General features: G+C 51.8%; 1 protein-coding gene across 1 annotated transcript in view; it reads right to left on the reverse strand.

The window, feature by feature from the left end:
* Positions 1–19,046, reverse strand: part of CSTF3 (cleavage stimulation factor subunit 3) — a 731,385-nt gene that overhangs the window by 402,789 nt on the left and 309,550 nt on the right. The window contains exon 4 of the mRNA XM_069623577.1: positions 13,915–13,947. Within this exon, the coding sequence (XP_069479678.1) occupies positions 13,915–13,947 (33 nt within the window). The remainder of the gene's footprint in view (positions 1–13,914; positions 13,948–19,046) is intronic.

Raw genomic sequence — 19,046 nt, forward strand, 5'->3', positions numbered from 1 at the left:
CGCTGTTTTCCACGACAAGAACTTCAACGGAGCCGAGTGCAGAGGCTCGAACGGAGGTCCCATGAGCTTGGTCAGCACCACATTGAGCTCCCACGCCGGGGCCGGGGCCTTCACCGGCGGGAACGATCTGAACAGTCCCTTCATGAATTCTTTCACCAGACGATGAGACCACAAAGACGACCGTCCCGTGGTTCTGGTGTATCGGGAGATCGCAGCAAGATGAATCTTGATGGAATCGTGCGCCAGTCCAGCCTTGGCCAGCGTCAGCAGGTACGGCAGTACTTGGGGAGCCGTAATCCGTAGAGGGTTAATCTTCTGTGCGTGGCACCAGACAGAGAACCTCTTCCATTTGTGTCCGTAGCATTTAAGAGTTGAGGACGCCCTGGCCTTTGCAAGAACCTCTCTGCAGTCGGCCGGTATGTCGTAACCTCCAAACTCTAACGCTGCAGGAGCCAGGCCTGCAAGTTCAGCGACTTCGGGTCGTGATGGAGGATGGCGCCTCCTTCCCTGGAGAGAAGATCCACGTCCACTGGCAGTTCGATTGATGGGGACGCTGACAAGTCCAGAAGGTCCGGGAACCATATCTGCCTCGGCCACGCAGGTGCGACGAGGATCATCCTGCACCGTGACCTCTTGAGCTGGTTGATGAGCCAGATCAGCAGCGGCAATGGAGGGAACGCATATAGGAACAGGCCCTCCCAGGGGAACGAGAAAGCATCGCCCATGCTCCTCGGCTGGGGAAACCTGCTGGCGAACCTCCGGCACTTGGAGTTCGTCGCCGTCGCGAACAGGTCCATCTGGGGTGTGCCCCACCGTCGGAAGAGGCGGTCCACTAGATCCTGTCGTAGTTCCCACTCGTGGCACGAGCACAGCTCTCTGCTGAGTGAGTCGGCGATGGAGTTTTTTATTCCTGCCAGATGAAACGGCACCAGAAACATCCCTTGGCCGACGGCCCAATGCCACAGAACCTGTGCCTCCTTGGACAGGGCTGGGGATCTGATACCACCCTGCTTCCTGATGTAGAACATGGTGGTGGTGTTGTCGGTGAAGATCCTCACCACCTTGCCCTTGAGGGACGGAAGAAAGGACCTGAGGGCCAAAAACACTGCACGGAGTTCCAGGACGTTGATATGGAGGGACCTCTCCGCCGGCAGCCAAAGACCCCTCGCGTGCAGGTTTTTGGTGTGTGCTCCCCACCCCTCCACAGAGGCATCCGTGGTCACTGTCTTCTGGTGGCCCGGGGTCTGGAAGTTCATGCCCGCCGTCAGATGCGCGCGGGTGCCCCACCACCGGATCGCTCGTCGGAAACTCTCGTCGAGTGTGATCCTCTCCTCGAAGCTGCCCGTCGTCTGGATCCAGCGCGCGTCCAGGAACTCCTGCAACGGGCGCATCCGGAGCCTGCAAAGGCGGATGAGATAAATGCAAGAAGACATCATTCCGAGGAGGGACTTGATGGACCTCACCCTGGCCGCGTCCGCAACCAGCATCCGCTGCACCTTGCCCAAGATGGCCCTCGTCCTTTCCTCCGACGGAGAGGCCAGAAGCGACACTGTGTCGAGCTTCGCTCCCAGAAACAGTGCGTCTTGTGCGGGCACCAGGTGGGACTTGGAGTAGTTTATGGAGAATCCCAGGTCCGTGAGTAGTTGGACGGTCCTTGCCGTGTGCTCCACGGCGAGCTCCTTCGTCTTTGCTCGGATGAGCCATTCGTCCAGGTAGGGGTAGACGCGGATCCCCTCTAGGCCAAGCCGCGCCGCCACCGGTGCGAGGCACTTGGTGAACACCCTGGATGCCGACCTCAATCCGAAGGGAAGGGCTCTGAACTGGTAGTGACGCCCTTGGACCACGAATCTGAGAAACTTTCGGTGTCCCTTTAGGATGGGGATATGGAAGTAGGCATCCTCCAAATCCAACGACAGGAAATCGCCCTCCTCCAGTTGACCCAGGACGTGTTGGAGGGTGACCATCCGGAACTTCTGTGCCTTGATGAATTTGTTCAGTCGTCGTAGGTCCAGGATGGGACGCCATCCTCCCGTCGTCTTCTTCACGAGGAAGTATCTTGAGTAAACTCCGGAGCCCCGAAGCCTCTTTGGGACGAGCTCGATGGCGCCCTTCCTGAGCATCACCCTTACCTCCAAGAGAAGTTGAGGGACGTGATGTTCCTTCCTGGCCACAGGGGGGACGCGCGGGCACCTCTTTAGAAACTCGAGCGCGTGACCGTGAGCCAGGGCGTCCAGCACCCAACGGTCGGTGGAGATGGACTCCCACACGCTGACGAAGCTCGCCAGCCGGCCTCCCACCGGAGTGCTTCGGTGGGGGCCCGACCCCACGGCCGGCTCAGTCCTGCTTCGACGAGGCTTTGCCGCCTTGTCCTCCTTGGCGACGACGGCGGGTTCTGCCCGACTTGCCTCGTCCCCTGTAGGCTTCCTGTGACGACGAACGGGCCGCTTGACGATAGGTGGAAAATCCGCCGCTGGAACCTTTGGAGGCACCCTGTTTGCCTCCGCCGCTCCGAAAGGGCGGCCGTCGTTGCTGGAGAACACCAAGAGCCCGGGCCGTCTCTGTGTCCGCCTTGATGGCTTGTAGGGAATCATCCACTGTTTTCCCAAACAGGTTGCTCCCGTCGAACGGCATGTCCAAGACTCTGGTCTGCACGTCCTGACGGAAGTCAGTAGCCTTGAGCCATCCACGCCGCCTAAGGCACACGCAATTACCCAACTGGCGAAATCCAGTGTCAGCGATGTCCGTCGCTATCGTAATGGCGTGGTCCGACGCCACTTCTCCTTCCTGCAAGATCTCTAGGGCCTCCGCCCTCTTGTCTGGTAGGAAGTCCAGCAGTGGGGCGAGTTTGTACCACAACTCCCTGTCGTAGCGGGCTACAAAAGCCAAGGCGTTGGCAGCCTTAATCGTCGTCGCTGCCGATGAGATGACTCTGCGTCCCATCGTGTCCAATTTCTTTCCCTCGCCGTCCGGCAGGGAGGTTGACGTAGAGGCCGCGCCCCCCCCGCTTTCTTCCTGGCCGCCAAAGAGACGACCGAGTCCGGGGTCGGCTGTGCCCGAAGGCACAAGGGGGCCGCCTCCGGGACCCGGTACTTCTCGTACCGATCCCTTCTAGCCGGCGTTGTGGATGGGTTCTTGAGGGAGAGACCCTCATCCCAGATATCGTCCAGTAGAGGTACAGCGAGGACCGTCTTCCTCTTGGTCTCACGCCGTTGATAAAGGAAACCTACCTTCTTCTCTTCCGGGCAGAGCTGGAAAAGCTCGGATGCCCTGGCGATCATGGCGTGAAACGATCCAATCTCGTCGGGCGGGGAAGCCTGGGTGGGAGGGGACGACGGGAGATCCTCGTCGTAAACCTCGTCGTCTGTACCAGTCGCGGCCGTGTCAGTCCCCGTATCATCCCCACGTGTCATGGACGGGGAGGAGGGCTGAGCAGGGCGCGATGGTTGAAAAGGAGGTGGAGGATGAATCCTTCTCTTAAGAGGAGGGCTCCCAGAAGGGTCTGGCTCCGGGTCCTCCGTCGGGAGCGGTTCCTCCGTTGGTGGTAACGGCAGTCTCGTCCTCATCTCCGAACATAAGGACTGTATAGCCAACAAAATGGCCGGCGAGTTGTCTTGCGGCACTGGTTGAGGGGGTTCCGACGGGCGATCAGGAGCCCCGTCGGCACCCTCGACGTTCTCGTCGTCTCCCACGTCGGGGTCCCTCCCGACCGGATGGTCTTCTTCCACGCCAGCGCCGTGGCTTAAGACTTCGATCAGCTCCTCCTCAGAGGTTGAGGCCGAATCCACGACGACCTCCTGCCCCCCCCCCTTTTCATCTCCGTCGGAGGTTTCAAGGGGGTCCTGTCGATGGGCATGAAAGAGGACTCCCTCCGCGGTGGCAGGGAGATTCTGGGCCCCGAGGTCGCCACCACTGGTGTAGCCTCCACAGGCTGAGCCAGGGCCGCCACGACTGTCTCGATAGAGGCCTTGGCCGGATGGATCAAGGCTTTCACCACCTTAGGTGCGCTCATCGCCTTCTCCTTGGGGGAGGGTCACCACCTCGCTCCCCCTCCGATGGGGCCTTCGAGCATGACCGGGGTCTCTCCAGGAGCTTCGCCCGGTGCTCGGCCTTCCTCTTACCCGAGCCAGAGCGTTGGCTCGTGGTTGATGGCGCCGGGGAGGATGCGCCCTGCCTGGCGCCCGTAGAGCCCGACCGTTCGGCGCTCCCGGTGCCAGCGGACTCGCAGTGCTTGGCCTTCTGTTGGGCCCCCGTCGCTGGGGCGCCCTTAAAGGTCTTAGAAGACCGCTCGACTTCTTCTTCTTCTTCTCGCCTGACGGGCTCTTTCCTTCCAGCCAGTTGGCGAGACGCTGATGGCGGTCCTTCATGGTCCGCTCCGACATATTGCCGCAAAACGCACAGTCCTTCTCCACGTGCGTCTTGTCTTCATGCAGGCAGTAAAGGGAGTGTTCGTCCTCCTTAAAGACATTCTGAAGCTGGCATCCAGGGCAGACCCTGAACAGCTTTCCGGGCGTCGAGCTTCCCTTCTCCTGGGCCATGCTCGAGAAGGGCCTGAGAAACTTCTGGAGTCCTCCAAAAGCGTGGCTCGATGAAATCTTCACCCTTGAGGGGCGTAGAAGAATCCGACACGGGTCCCCGTTGATCGGATAAAGAAACGGTGGAACTTGAGGCTCTTTTGACCGAAAAAGAGAACATTTTCCTAAGAAAAAGCGCGAAAAAAGCACTAATGCTCGAGAGCAATAGCACGAGGATCCCAACACTTGAACGTGTGGTAAAAATCTGAAGATGGCTGCCAGAGGCGGGGCTTAGGGAGATGGCAGTCATTGGCTGTGGTCAGTATGACGCAGAGATCAGCGATTGGTTACTACTACGAAAGACAGATCAGAAACGAAACTGATACTGATTTTTCTTTACCGAGGATTCCCAGCCGGACGACGGGGAATATTCATGAGCATGTGAATACATGCCAGACCCCATGCTGGAGAAGTTCAACTTTCGCCGAGAGGCTATTGGGTGCAGCTTCTAACGCAGTTGGGTACGAATCTAAAGCAGGTGGGGACAATTCTAAATCAGCTTTCACAGAGAGGCTGTTGGGTACACTTCAGATGAGAGTGGGAACAATTCTAATGCATCTTTCTCAGAGGGGCATTAGGCGTACTTTTAATGCGAATGGGGACAGATTTAGATTCCGTTTTCCTAGCGAGGATATTAGAGATTCCATCTGAGTGTGGCTTGTGCTAGCAATCTTTAGTTGACGTTATACTGCGGGCCATTGAAATGTAGGTTAGTGTGGCAAGAGCTTTTGGAGTAGAGTAATTGCTCTACCCTACACCCAGGCCAACACTTACGGTTTTGTCGGAGTCAGGTGGCTTCCTTGGCTTCCCCTGCGGACACCTGCTGACACTTCCTGGAGCCGCCTCTGTTGGAGCCGCCCTTGGCCTTGGGGCCCATAGCCGCAGGGGGCTGCCGGGCAGAGGGCTGCCCTGGACAGAGCAGTGATGAGGGGAGGGAGCTGGTCTAGGGAGGGGTGGTGAGGTGGGCTGGGAGGCGGGCGGGCGGGCAGACGAAGGATGCCGGAAGGGAGAGGAGGGAACCACGGGGCAATGCGGGGCCGGAGAAACACAAAAAGGGACGCCGAATGGGGTCGCGGATGGGGGCGCACTCACCTGCTCCTCAGATGGAAAGAGGAGTAGGTGCAGTGGCGCGGGTCGCTAGACCCAGTAAGGCAAAGCTTGGTGACCAATCAGGGGTGGGGGGCGGGCTGGGAGTCGAGCGGGCAGACGAAGGATGCCGGAAGGGAGAGGGAACCACGGGGCAATGCGGAGCCGGGGGCTGGAGAAACACAAAAAGGGTCGCCGAATGGGGTCGCGGATGGGGGCGCACTCACCTGCTCCTCAGACTCCCTTTGGCGGGAGTCCCTTTTGAGAGGGTAGGGATTGACATTGTTGGTCCCCCAGAACCTCTAACATCTTCAGGCAACCGATTTATATTGTTTGTGGTACACCATGCTACCATGTATCCTGACGCCATACCTATGAGAACTGTCACAGCTCAGGCAGTGACTAAGGCCCTTCTTGGTATCTTTACCAGGGTAGGTATTCCTAAGGAAGTCATCTCTGACAGGGAATCACATTTTATGTCCCACTACATGCTGACCATGTGGAAGAACTGTGGAGTGACTTACAAGAGCTCAACAGCCTACCATACCCAAACCAATGGATTGGTGGAGAGGTTTAACCGTACTACAAAGAGCATGATAGGTGTTTAGAGGAACCCTTTAGAAGAAAGTGGGACCTTTTAGTGCCATGCCTTCACTTTGCTTATAGAGAAGTCCCTCAAGCAGGGGTTGGGTTCAGCCCCTTTTGAACTTCTTGAAGGTCATCCAGTCAGAGGCTCTTTGGCCCTGATCAAGGAAGGGTTGGAGAGCGCTGCTTGAGAGTCACTGACTAAGTGCTAGGCCTCAGGAAGAGGATGGCACTCAATCCAGAAGCTTCAGATAACCCGAAAGCAGGTCAAGCACTGGTCAAACATTGGCCTTAGCAGAAGGCCAACATGGTGGAGTTTACTCCAGACCTGCTTGTTTTGGCTATGGTACCTGCAAAGGAGGGGGCCTTACATGAGAAATGGATTGGACCCTCCAAGATAGTGGGTAAATGTGGAGAGGTCAATTATTCAGTGAACTTGGGCAACCCCAAGGAGGCCCCCAGGGTTCATCACTTCTGGGCTGCCTGAACTGTCAAAGAGAAAAACTGTTTCCCTTTGACAGTTTAGTTCCCAAGCTGCAAATGCTCGATGAGCCATGCAAGGCAGGGGGCATTTTGCTTCGCCTGCCTTGCATCGCTCATTGGAAATGCTGGGTGGGGGACCTGCAGGTCTGTATATGCGAGGGGGAGCTCCTGCAACTCCTCGCACATACAGAGTGGGCTGGAGCAGGGCGTTTCAGCACTCCCGCTCAAGCCCCTGCATGGATGTGCAGGAAGCTTTTGCTTCCCGATTCATGCACATGATGCAGGAGCTGGAGCGATTGGGAGGAAACTTCTGGGCTAGGGCCGAAGGTACGTTTATGTTAATTTATTTTATTTAAAAATCGTTATGGCTGTGTGTATGCTTGTGTTAGAGAGTGCTTGCTGTGTGAATGCTGCGTGAATATGATATATTTTATCTATATTGCACTCATACACAGGTGTTTCAGGGTGCCACAAGGCAAGGGAGGGGACAAAGGAGGACAAACACAACGATCTTACTAGGCCCAGTGACATTGAGAACGTGCAAATGCAGGGGAGTGAAGGGGAAAGTGCAAGGGGGAGAGGAAAGTGCTGAAAACATGAACAAGCAACAACAGGTAGTGCAGCCAGATGGTGGCACAAGCGCAATAATGGGCGCAGACAAGATGTGTCTAATAAGTGCGGGAAGGGGGGCTGTAGGGTTGCAGATACAGACCTAAGTGTAGGGGTTGCCAGGAGGCAGTGTGGGTAATGTGGCTGAGTGGGCAAAGGATCAGGACCCAAAATCAGAGGGTGATCAGTGCCAAAACAGACTGATCAGCAGGGGAGAGAAGGCAGAAGCAAAGAGGAAGGGCTGGAGGTGCTTCCGGAACTGAAGCTGGTTCTCCTCAAGTTTCAGAGAGACAATGAGGCTGTTCCAGAGGGAGTCCCCAGACGAAGGAAGAGATCAACCCCCAACTCGTTGCTTGGAGAAGTGACTGACCCGGAGGGAGTTGGAGGTGGAGGAGCGAAGAGTTCAAGAAGAAAGGTATTTCCGAAGGGAGAGCTGAAGTTATTGCGGACTCAGGCCCCAGAAGGGCAATTTTTGTGGACAATGCAAAGGTTTTTGAACTTAATCCTTGCAGCCACAGGGAGCCAGTGAAGAGATTCGATCCCTGGGCTTGAGGCCTCGCAGTCCTGTTCTGGATGAGTTGTAGAGAGTAGTAGCAGGCAGATTTAGGAAGAGGCTGTTGCAATAGTCCAGCTTATAGAGAACCAGAGCTCTAGAGACCGAGTTTCAGGGGAAGGAGAGGAAGGGGAGATTACCTCTGAGGAAGTGCAGTTGGTAGTTTGACTTCATAGAGACATCAGATGTGTGGAGAAAAAGAAAGCGTGGAGTCGAAGATGACCCCAAGGTCCTTAGTCTCGCAGGTGGGTGCAGGGAGAGGGTCAAGGGAGGCCAGCCAGAGTGACAGGAAAGGAAGGTGCAGGAGTGCCGATGAGAAGGAGCTCAGTCTTACTGGCATTAAGGCAGAGGTCTTTGGCGGCACACCACTCTTGGATTGCAGACAGACCGTCAGAGATGAGAGGGAGAAAAGGTGACACAAGGGAGCGTTAAAACAAGCTGAGTGTCATCCGCATAGCACTGAAAATGGGAGCAGAGGGAAGCGATGTGGTGGGCGAGAGGTGCCAGGTATTGATTGAAAGGCTTGGGAGAGAGGTTAGACCCCTGGGGAATGCCACAACTGGAGAGTGAGATAGAGGAAAGGAAAGACCCAAGTTGAACCTGGGAGGGTCGGTTGGAGAGGGAGGAGGTCAGCCAGACCCGGGCCAGATCAGTGATATTCAGATTATCACTGAGGCGGTTGAGCAGGATGGCATGGTTGACTGTATCAAAGGCAGAAGAGAGATCAAGTAGGACAAGGACAGAGGGGAGATTAGAATCAACGTTGGAGAGCAGGTCTTCATGAATTTTCAGAAGAGCAGTTTCAGTGCTACTGGCTGCTTTAAAGCCAGACTGATGGTCATGGAGACAACCAACAGAGTGAGTGAAAATTAGGCTGGGAGATGGCCAGCTTTTCCAGGAGTTTGCACACGTAAGGAGTGATAGAGCTCAGACGATAGTTGGCCGGGCAGGAGGGGTCAGCAGTGGGTTTCTTTAGAAGGGGATGCACAAGAGTGCTTCAGAGGGGAGGGTAAGGCTCCAGTGGTGAAGGAGTGGTTGCAGAAGTCGGCCAGGGCAGAAGCGAGTGTCAATATGGTCCTTGATGGTTTTGGACAAACAGAAGAAACCTGTTTTGACGAGACTTTCATAGATCAGACTTGTATTGAAATCTCGTCAGAGGAGAACAGAAGAAAGTAAGAGAAAGAAGGAGGCGAGGTGGCTGCAGAGGGGTCAGAGGTAGCAGAGAGAGAGGAGGGAAGAGGAAGAGGGATGATAGGGTGGAGAGGATGTCCTGGTTTTTAAAAATATAATGAGAGGCAATGGCTGTGCAGAGGGCCTGTAAGGGGACAGAAGAACTAGAGACTGCAGCAGGATTGTCCCGCTCCTTGCAGATTTGAAAGAGTTCGGCCGAGTTGTTAGATGCGGCAGCGACGCAGGCTTGAATGCGGGTTCTCTTAGTGCGACTAGAGAGGCGGTATTGCCTTTGGAGCAGGCGGCAGGCCCGTTTGTCAGAGTATGCACAAGATGCTCGCCATTTCCTCTCAGCCACCCTACACACTTGCGTTTAAGGGAGGCTAGGTCAGAGTTGTACTTGGTTTTGGGCTTTAAGCGGATCCACATAACCGGGGCAAGAACATCAAGATTATCAGAGATAGCAGAGTGGGGGATGGCAAGGGCAGTGTCAGGATGAGAGTCAACCAGAGGTGGAGGAGGGGGAGAGAAAGTGGCAGCGAAAGCCTCAACAAACGCTTCATGGGCCGGATAACCGAGAAGGTAGGTGGCAGTGTTGGAGCAAGCTTGGCCTGTGGGGTAGAGAGGGAGAGATGGGAGGAAAGGAGAAAGTGAAAACCCCAGGAGAGAGGAGTGGTGAGAGGGGGGAGGTCAGAGGAGATGAGAATATCCAGGGTGTGCCCTGCAAAGTGAGTCAGGCCAGAAGGAAGAATGGAAAGAGTTCCAGAGGTTGTGAAAAGAGTACAGAAGGGGGACAGGAAACATCCAAGTGGATATTGAGGTCTCCAAGGAGGAGGAGTTGCGTGGTTGAGGCCAGGAGGGAGGAGGAGAGGTCGGCCATCTCGGAAAGGAAAGCAGTAGTCTGACCAGGTGGCCGATAGATAGCAGCAATGGTGAGAGGATGGCTGGGAGAGAGAGAAGGCCTACAGATGAGGCATTCGAAAAAGGAGTAGGCCTGCGTAGGAATCACAGAGTGTCAAAGCTTGTGACAGAGCTGGCCGTGAACCATGTCTCGGTGAAACAGAGGACCTAGAGGTCTAGTTCTTCCAGGAGATGGCAGATGTCGGAGGAGTGTGACAGCCGAGCGAGAGTTGAGTGGCAATATGGAGAAGGTTGCCAGCCTTGAAAAACTTCCGGGGAGGGGTACAAATCAGAGGTATGCCCTGGGGAGGTGTCGGAGGAGTCCGAGGGGGGCAGAGGAGGAAGGAGGAAAGGGCACGGTAGCCAAGGAGGAGGTAAATGTGGGAGGCAAGGAAGCCAGAAAGGAGAGAGAGGGCACAGCAGGAGAGGGAAGGCAGTTGTGGCGTCGGAGGCGTCTATCAAAGAGAAGGTTTACCTGAGGGCCTTGGACCAGCACAGTGCCATTCAGGTAGACATTAATGATTACCTTAGAGAGGAAGGGGTCAAGGAGGGCCTCCCACCGGGTGCCACCATTAATGGGTGAAGACGAGAAAGGAGCGAGCACAGAGTCCACAGGTCTGGTGAAGGAACGACAGAGGATGTTGGTGAGGGTCTGTTTAGAGGATGCGCTGGTGTAGGTGTCAGCGATAGGGAGACCATGGTTAGAGACCAGGATGTTCTTTTTGAACTTCTTCCTACCAGACATAGTGAGAAGGGTAGGATAGTCAATGGAGAAACAGTTGGAAAAGATAGGAGACGGAGAGTGCCATAGGTGATGTGGAGGAGGGTGAAGAGGAGAGAGGGTAGCGGAGGGGGGAGGATAGGAACAGCAGGACAGGGCGCAGACAAATTCAAACAGTTAGCAGAAGGTGAAAACACAACAAAGTAACAGGCAATAGGAGTGGGAGTCCAGATGAGATGGAGTGAGGTTGGCATGTCAGAGGTGTAGGGTATGTCATGGTAAAAGCGACTAACCCATTGTTGATGTAATGAGTGTCACGGTAGTACAAGTTCAACTCGGGAGTGTGGTAGCGCCATCTTCAGTGTGCTCGTGGGGGGGGGTGCAGGGAGTCCTCTGCCAGCAAACCAGCAGCAGACAGGTTGCAGACTGGGGCCTTAAGAAGTGGGCCTCTGGTGATACAGCCAAATAAAGCCTGCCGGTCCCCGATAGTAATTTAAGGTGGCAAGTGTCCAATGGGTGAAAGGCAAGCAGGAGGAGGATGTGCTCAGGCAGCACTCGCCTCATGGTGCACGCGGTGGCCATCTTGGAATTGCTGCAAAATGGAATTGTTAAATTGCAAAAAGATTTAAGATCATGTAGCCACAGGCCCCACAGAGATGATGGGCAGGGAAGCAATGTGGGCAGCGCAGCGAACACATGCAGGGGATGACAAGATTTGTGGATTCAAATTAAAGCAAAAAATGTCTGATGTTTCTTTTTAGTTTTCTTTTTGAAAAAAAAACAGTAGAACTTGAAGAGGCTGTTCAGTGCAACTCCTACCTCAATGAAGCGGTGAAGTTGCCTGCAGCACACGGCCAGGAAGTAGACCTCTGGTGAGGGGGCCAGCTAACAGTATGCTTGTGCCAGAGTGCTTGCTGTGTGAATGTGTGTTTGTGTTGATCCATGGAGATGATTTTGGAGTGGGGAACGGGGGAAGGAGGGAAGGAGGAAGGTTGTACAAAACGCATATTAAAAATGCCTTTTGTTGCACAATCCACCGACCCACCTGGCAAAATGGGCTTTCCTTCTGAGGTGCTGTGGAGCCCAGGGAACAGGTATGGTATTTTCTTTACTGGACCTCTATCAGATGTCCTGTAAAAAAAAGATACCATACCTGCCCCTTGGGTTTCCCAGCAGCAACTGCAAACGGTTTGGCTTTTTACCCAATTTTGTTTTAAAGTATGCTCTAAAATGTAACGTTTTAACACAATCTTTTAAACAAATTCTCCGGGGAGAACCCCCGCCCCAGACCCCACTTGATTGGTTGGGAGTGCCTCGCTTCGCTCGGTCGCTACAGCATATCTGGGGAAATATTTATGCCCCTCCACTTAAATTCAACAGCCACCACTGGCCCTGTGACTTTGCTGGGAGCAGGGTGGGGGAGCCAAGGGACTGGGGTGGATGGGGAGAGCCAAGGGAATGCGCTAGGAGTAGGATGTGGGAGCCCAGAGACAGATTAGCAGGTGGGGAACCCCAGGGACTTTACTGTGAGTAGGGTACAGTGACAGCGCTCATTCTTTCATAGCCATTTGGACTTCCTGCTCATTTGAAGACTTCCTGCTCATTTGAAATTTTTTGGGGGGCCCGGCCTGCCCACATTTTGCTCATGGGGCCCAGGCCAAAAATGTTTGAAGACCACTGCTTTCGGTCATCACCACAGTCCATATTCCAGACAGTAGGGGTTATGGACTCGCGGTTGCTGCACAGATCAAATTTAAATCCCTCTGCATCATCCACAAGTCTGTCTGGGGCCGGGGACTACACTATCGGCAACTCTCTTACAAAATACTCTCCTAGACCTCTACATTCCTCTGGCACCAACTCCCTGTGTGTAAAGCGCTTCACCAAACAGAGAGCAGGTTGTCATTCGCTTTCCTCAGCTGGATCCCTCCTATGGAACTTCCTCCCCGTCCCTCTTCATCTTGAGCAGGACATTTTTAAGTTCTAAAAGCACCTCAAGACTCTTCTCTTCCTGCTTCCATATTCTGCTCACCTCACAGTTGCTGCGATTGGTGTCTTGGACACTTATGCATCCTTGGGGCCCCGGACCACTCACACCCAATCTCCCCAGCTTCCATATACCGTCAGCACTTGCCTCGGCACACCCTCCGCACTGGAGATTCACACTTTTCCACCCAACGCGGCTCCTTGCCGCATAGCACTTACCATACCTTGCACTTCATCTGTGGCTCACCCTCGAGCACGGACACCCCAACACCTACCCCACTGCCCACTTCCTTGCTGCACTTGTACGTTCTGAATACTCACACAAGACATAGTAGATTCAGCCTTCACCCCTGCTCACCATTATATTTTTTTATATTTGAATTGTACTGCAATCCCATGTTCCCTCCCTATTGCCCTGTGGGTGCTTTGAAACAGAATGAATTTGCTGTACAAGCGCCTCACAAGCAAACAAACTAAACTAAGTGCCAACCAGGGGAATAGGGAACTCTGGGTTAGAGTGGTTTGAGAGGGACAACCTTCATAGTGTTCTATTGTCACTGGATACCATCTAGCTTCAGCCTAATTTGCCAATTGTCAAATACAACATCCTTGAAACATCTTTTGGAGTATTGGTATTCTTAAGTGCCACGGACGAGATTGCTTGTCCTTTTTGCATAGACCTAAATAGCCTGGCACTTAAGGGGTTAAGGCAATCTGTAACAGTGCTCTCACAATTTTAGGAGAAAAGACCTGTGGAGATGTATGTGACTAGTATCAAAATTTGGTACATCACAGGCATTGCACTCTGACCCTTACAAGCCATTTAAAAAAAAAAAAAAGGTTCGATGTGATATAATCGCGGCAAAAATTGCAGTGATAACAAAATATTGCGGCAAAAATGCCACCGTTTTTGCACCGGAGTCAATGTAAAATATGCGGGGGACACCCCTGCAACCCCAGCTCCCCTTAAATGGTATAATGGGGCACACTTTTACCGGGTCAAACAGCGGCATTTTTGCCGCGATATTTTTTTACTGCGACATTTTTGCCGCGATTATATTACCTGATACCAAAAAAAAAGCCCCAACTTCAAATTAAACTCGAAAACAAGTCCACTCCATTTCCACATTGCACTTTGCAGTATTAGTTATTTTCCAACCAATCAAAACAAAGTATCTGATGGCATTTATTTGTACTGATCAACATATTTCAATTAAACAAAAGGAAAAAAAAGAAAAAAACATACTTACTTTCTCTACTTTGTCGTAATTCTTTGCCTTAACCTGTGGAAACAATGTTTGCAAAATTTAATGCACCATTCTACTATCCATCTTTAATACATTATAGAATGCCTTACATAACTTACTTTGGGTAATACATTTCCCCCTCATAGCAAATTTAGGATTAAGTGCATTCTAGAATGTGGATATCCCAAAAATAGATGTTTAATATATTATCACACACACATCTCTTGATTTGTTTTGGATGACGTCCACGGAAGGAATTCAAGTGTCGAAAATACTGCACAATTCTGCACCTATTTGGTATTTTTAGCTGTTGGCCAAATGAATGGACATTTAACCAAAAGTGCTTCAAGCACCAACAGCGTGGGTGCTAAAAATCACAATTTTTTGCAGACCCTAAAATAATGTGCAATTTACCGGTTGTCCACTGTTCAGTACATTGATGTAAACTCTTCTATATTTTACACGTCGGTAGGTATTCCGTTCCAAAACACTAAAATCTCCAAAATACACTGAATTTTTAACATTTAGCGCGTCCAAGGCAGCTCAACTACTACAGAAACAGTCTTGGAACATAAGCAAAATGCAAACACAAGTAAACATTCCCCTAGGGCTGGTGGAAAGAGATAAAAGTAAAAGGTCACCATGATTTCTTCCACAAACCAGGGACAAACTATGCTACCAGAACCCAAATGGCAGAATAGAAGAGCCTTGTCCATTGATGGAGGGTGTTACATTTCTGTCCCCCCTTCAGGAAACTTTGCTGAGTGTACCGTTGTAAGTGTACAGACGAATCTGCCTGTACCAGCTTTTGCCCCCAGTACTTACAAGTACTGAGCAGGTGAAAAAAGATACAAGCCGAGACCATCTTACTCCATTCCAAAGATATAAAAATGGCATGCGCCAAAAGCAGAATCCACAAACTTTACATTTAAACAGGCAATGCATAGGTTAAACTGCCATAAAGAATTAGTTCAAAATGACACTGTAGAAAAGTAAAGTTAGATAACAGAAGCGCAGTGTGTTAAACATTTATGGAGGAGCTATGTTCCAGCATACAATTGACAGGGAATCAGGACACTTGGAAGGGACAGATTTAAAATAACAGGGTAAGATGCTGAATACATTTACAGGGAATATATGGAAGAAAATGCATTTGATCCCGGTAAAATACAGCAATGGAAGGCTAGCATGAGAAGTACACGTGAGACTACCACTGCCATCTTTAAAAGCATTGCAAATGAAAAGCAGGCTTCACAAATCTAGTTAGGCGTTAGGCCCCAGAGCTGAAATCGGCCAGGAAACCATATATTGAAGCAGCCTGGAATCAACTGCATGGTCAGCAGAATTGAATGCAAGGCCGCGGTAGTGAAGATAGTCAAAGCAGAGCACTGGGAAATTATTTGCAAGCTGGCCAGTGTGTGACCATTACATTTAATTAGAGTCAAGGCAAGGAAGACAGCCTTTCATGTCCAGGTGTACGGACGAGCAAGGAAAAATAAACTGCTCAACTGACACAATGATGGATGCAGCCAGAGGAGCTGGGCGTTCACCAGTAACTACAATCTAAATAATATATGGGATACATTACTCACCGTAATCGTATTTCTGATGCTTGTATCTGCTTAGATTCACATGCTGTGCATAGGCCGACATCTAGTGGAAGCTGCAGAGTATTACAGTTTGTTTTTCGAAACTCGAAAATGGGCGTCGACACAGGCGTGCCAGTAATACTATCCCTAGTGTGACGTCCACTGTACCCAAGATCCCTCACGCATCTAGGATCCTCAGATTGTATTTTTTCTGACATGAGGAAGCATGAGGAGTAGCGTGAGTACTGATAATCCAAGCAGATAGACAGAAAGGTAAGACTACCAGCAATCATGCGCCTTCACTCGGAGGGGAGGAAGGGTGGGTCGCATGTGAATCTAAGCAGATACAAGCATCAGAAATACGATTACGGTGAGTAATGTATCCCTTCTGAGGCTTGTGGAATCTGCTTAGATCACATGCTGTGCATAGATTAGCGAGCAGTACCAGAAGAAGGAGGTGGGATGTGAGAAGAGTCATGAGCAAACAGGTGTCTCAGAACCGCTTGTCCCACTTGTGTATCTGTCTTGGAATGAGTGTCAATGCAGTAATGCTGAGTAAAAGTGTGAATAGAGCTCCAAGTAGCTGCTTTGCAAATGGTGTTGAGGGGAACATTTGCAATGAAAGCCAGAGTGGCCCCAATGCCTCTAGTAGAGTGGGCTCTTGGCGTAAAAGGCAGAGTTTTTTCAGAAAGAGAGTAACACAGCTGTATACAGTTGATAATCCACTTCGAGATAGCGCCCTTAGAGACGCGATCTCCTTCTCTGCCTGTAGCTACGGAGACAAACAGTTGATCTGTTTTCCTTAGCGGTCTGGTTTTGTTTACATAGTAGAGGACCGCCCTACGCACATCTAGGGTGTGTAGTTTCACCTCAGCCGAGCTTTGCGGGTTCTGGAAGAAAGCCGGAAGCTCGATGGACTGGTTTACATGGAATTTAGATATAAATTTAGGTGAGAACCTAGGGTGTGTGCGTAAAACCAGTTTGTCTTTGTGGATAGTAAAGAAAGGATCCTGCACTGACAGAGCCTGAATTTCACTGACCCTTCTTATAGAGGTAATGGCTACTAAGAAGGCCGTTTTATAAGTCAGGTGTTTGAGACTACTTTTATGCATGGGTTCGAAAGGGGGGCCCCATGAGCTTCGCTAGCACCACATTGAGGTCCCATCCTGGCGGTGGGTTCGAAATAGGAGGGTGAAGTCTCTTTACTCCTTCCATGAAGGCTTTAACTACTGGTACTTTCCACCACGATACCTTGTTATGGGATGTGGTGTAAGCTGAGAGGGCTGCCAGGTGTACTTTCAGAGAGTTAAAAACCAAACCTGCGTCCAGCAGGTGGAGCATGTATGTTACAACGTTGGAAGGAGTGCAATCAACTGGGTTGATTTGTTTATTCTGGCACCAAATAACGAATCTCTTCCACTTGTCAAAGTAACAGTGCCTTGTGTTTGGTTTCCTGGATTCTTTTAGGATGTCCATACACCTCTGTGGTAAATTGAGATGGCCAAACTCTATGACCTCAGGAGCCATGCTGTCAGGTTCATTGAGTTGGGTTCCTGGTGCACTGTTTGACCTTGTTGCTGGGACAGTAGGTTGTACCAGGCTGGGAGTTTGATGGGCTCGCACACCGCCATCCTGCGTAGGTGTGGAAACCATGGTTGTCTCGCCCACATGGGAGCAACTAGGATGAGCGTCATCGATTCCTTGTTCATCTTGTACACCACCTTCCTGATGAGGAGTTGGTGGAAAAGCGTACGCAAACATCCCTGACCAGTTCATCCACAGGGCGTTCCCTTGGGAGTCTGGCTGGGGGAACCTGGATGCAAATCCTGGGCATTGTTTGTTTTCGCTTTTGGCGAATAGGTCTATAGTGGGGAAACCCCACTGAGAGAAGAGATCCTCTACGATATCTCTGTGAAGGACCCATTCGTGTTCTTCTGGGAGGGAGTCTCTGCTTAGGGCATCCGCTAGGGAATTGAGCTCCCCTGGAACATGTTGTGATGACAGGAAGATGTTCCGTTTGAGTGCCCATATCCAGATTTTCTGGGCAAGCTTGGACAGATTGGCGAACGAGTCCCTCCTTGTTTGTTCAGATAGAACATGGCTGTCGTGCTGTCCGTCCGGATCTGCACCGACAAGTTTAGCAGATGGGGCTCGAACGCCCGAAGCGCTCGGAATACTGTCAGAAGCTCCAGCAGGTTGATGTGGTTCTTGGCTACTGAGTGAGACCAGAGACCCTGAGCTGTGTGGTGGAGATGGTGAGCTCCCCACCCAGTCAGGCATGCATCTGTAGTCACCACTGCTTGTACTTCGGGATCGTAAAAGGGTTTTCCCCTTGCGAGATTCTCTCTTGTCCACCAGTGTAAGCTCTGTACGAGTGTTGGCGAAACGACCACTAGATCGTCCCACTGACCACTTGCCTGAGACCACTGTTTCGCCAACCATTCCTGCATGGGAAGCATGCGCAGACGCGCGTGGGGGACCAGGTAAATGCATGACGCCATCATGCCCAGTAACCGCATTGCTTTGCGTACCGTTATTTGTTGACCTGACTGATAATGTGGAATCTGCAGTAGTATATTCCGAATTCTCTCTTCCGAAGGGAAGGTCAACCCTTTCTGAGTATCTAGGATTGCTCCCAGGAACTGTTTTGAGGTGCTTGGCACCAGACTTGACTTTTTCTCGTTGATAGAGAAGCCTAATTCGTGGAGGAGGTCGATAGTCCTCTGAATGTTTGACCTGCAAATTCCTGGGGTTTCCCCCGTTATGAGCCAGTCGTCCAGATAAGGGTACACTGGGATTGCCTCCCTGCGTAGATGTGCAGCTGCCACCGCCAGTACCTTGGTGAATACCCTTGGTGCTGAAGCTATCCCGAAGGGCAGTACCTTGAATTGGTAGTGGCGACTGTCTACCTTGAAGCGCAAGTATTTTCTGTGGGCTGGGAGCATGGAAATATGAAAATAAGCATCTTTCATATCCAAGGTTGCCATGTACTCCCCCTTTTTTAGGAGGGGGATTACCTCTTGTAGCGTGGTCATACGGAATTTTTGGGGCTTGACATACTTGTTGGCAGGCCGTAAGTCCAATACTGGGCGCATTGTCAAATCTTTCTTTGGCACAAGGAAGTAAGTTGAATAGATACCTTTGTTTACCTGGTGTCCTGGGACGAGTTCTATCGCGTCCTTTTCTAGCAGAATGGCGATCTCCTCGAGAAGGATCTTCTGATGTTCTAAGGAGTGTATTCTTTGTCGTGGAGGGTGGTTCCGGGGACGCTGCAGTAATTCTATACAATATCCTGTGGACACTGTTGACAGCACCCATCTGTCTGAGGTGATCCCTTCCCAAGCCTGGGTGAAGTTGGAAATGCGTCCCCCTACTGGGGTTGCGCGAGAAGGGACCCTGAACTGAGCGTCACTGCTTTGGTGGAGGCATGCCCCCTCCCTTGTTGGGGCTGCCTCTGCCTCTTCCACGACCTCTCTTGTTACCCCCTGCCGTAACTTTGGGTAGACTGCTGGTTGTTGTTCCATTGTGTACCCTGTCCTTGGGCAT

This window comes from Ambystoma mexicanum, chromosome 11, assembly GCF_040938575.1.
Source record: "Ambystoma mexicanum isolate Mex_15411 chromosome 11, UKY_AmexF1_1, whole genome shotgun sequence".
Lineage (NCBI taxonomy): Eukaryota > Metazoa > Chordata > Amphibia > Caudata > Ambystomatidae > Ambystoma > Ambystoma mexicanum.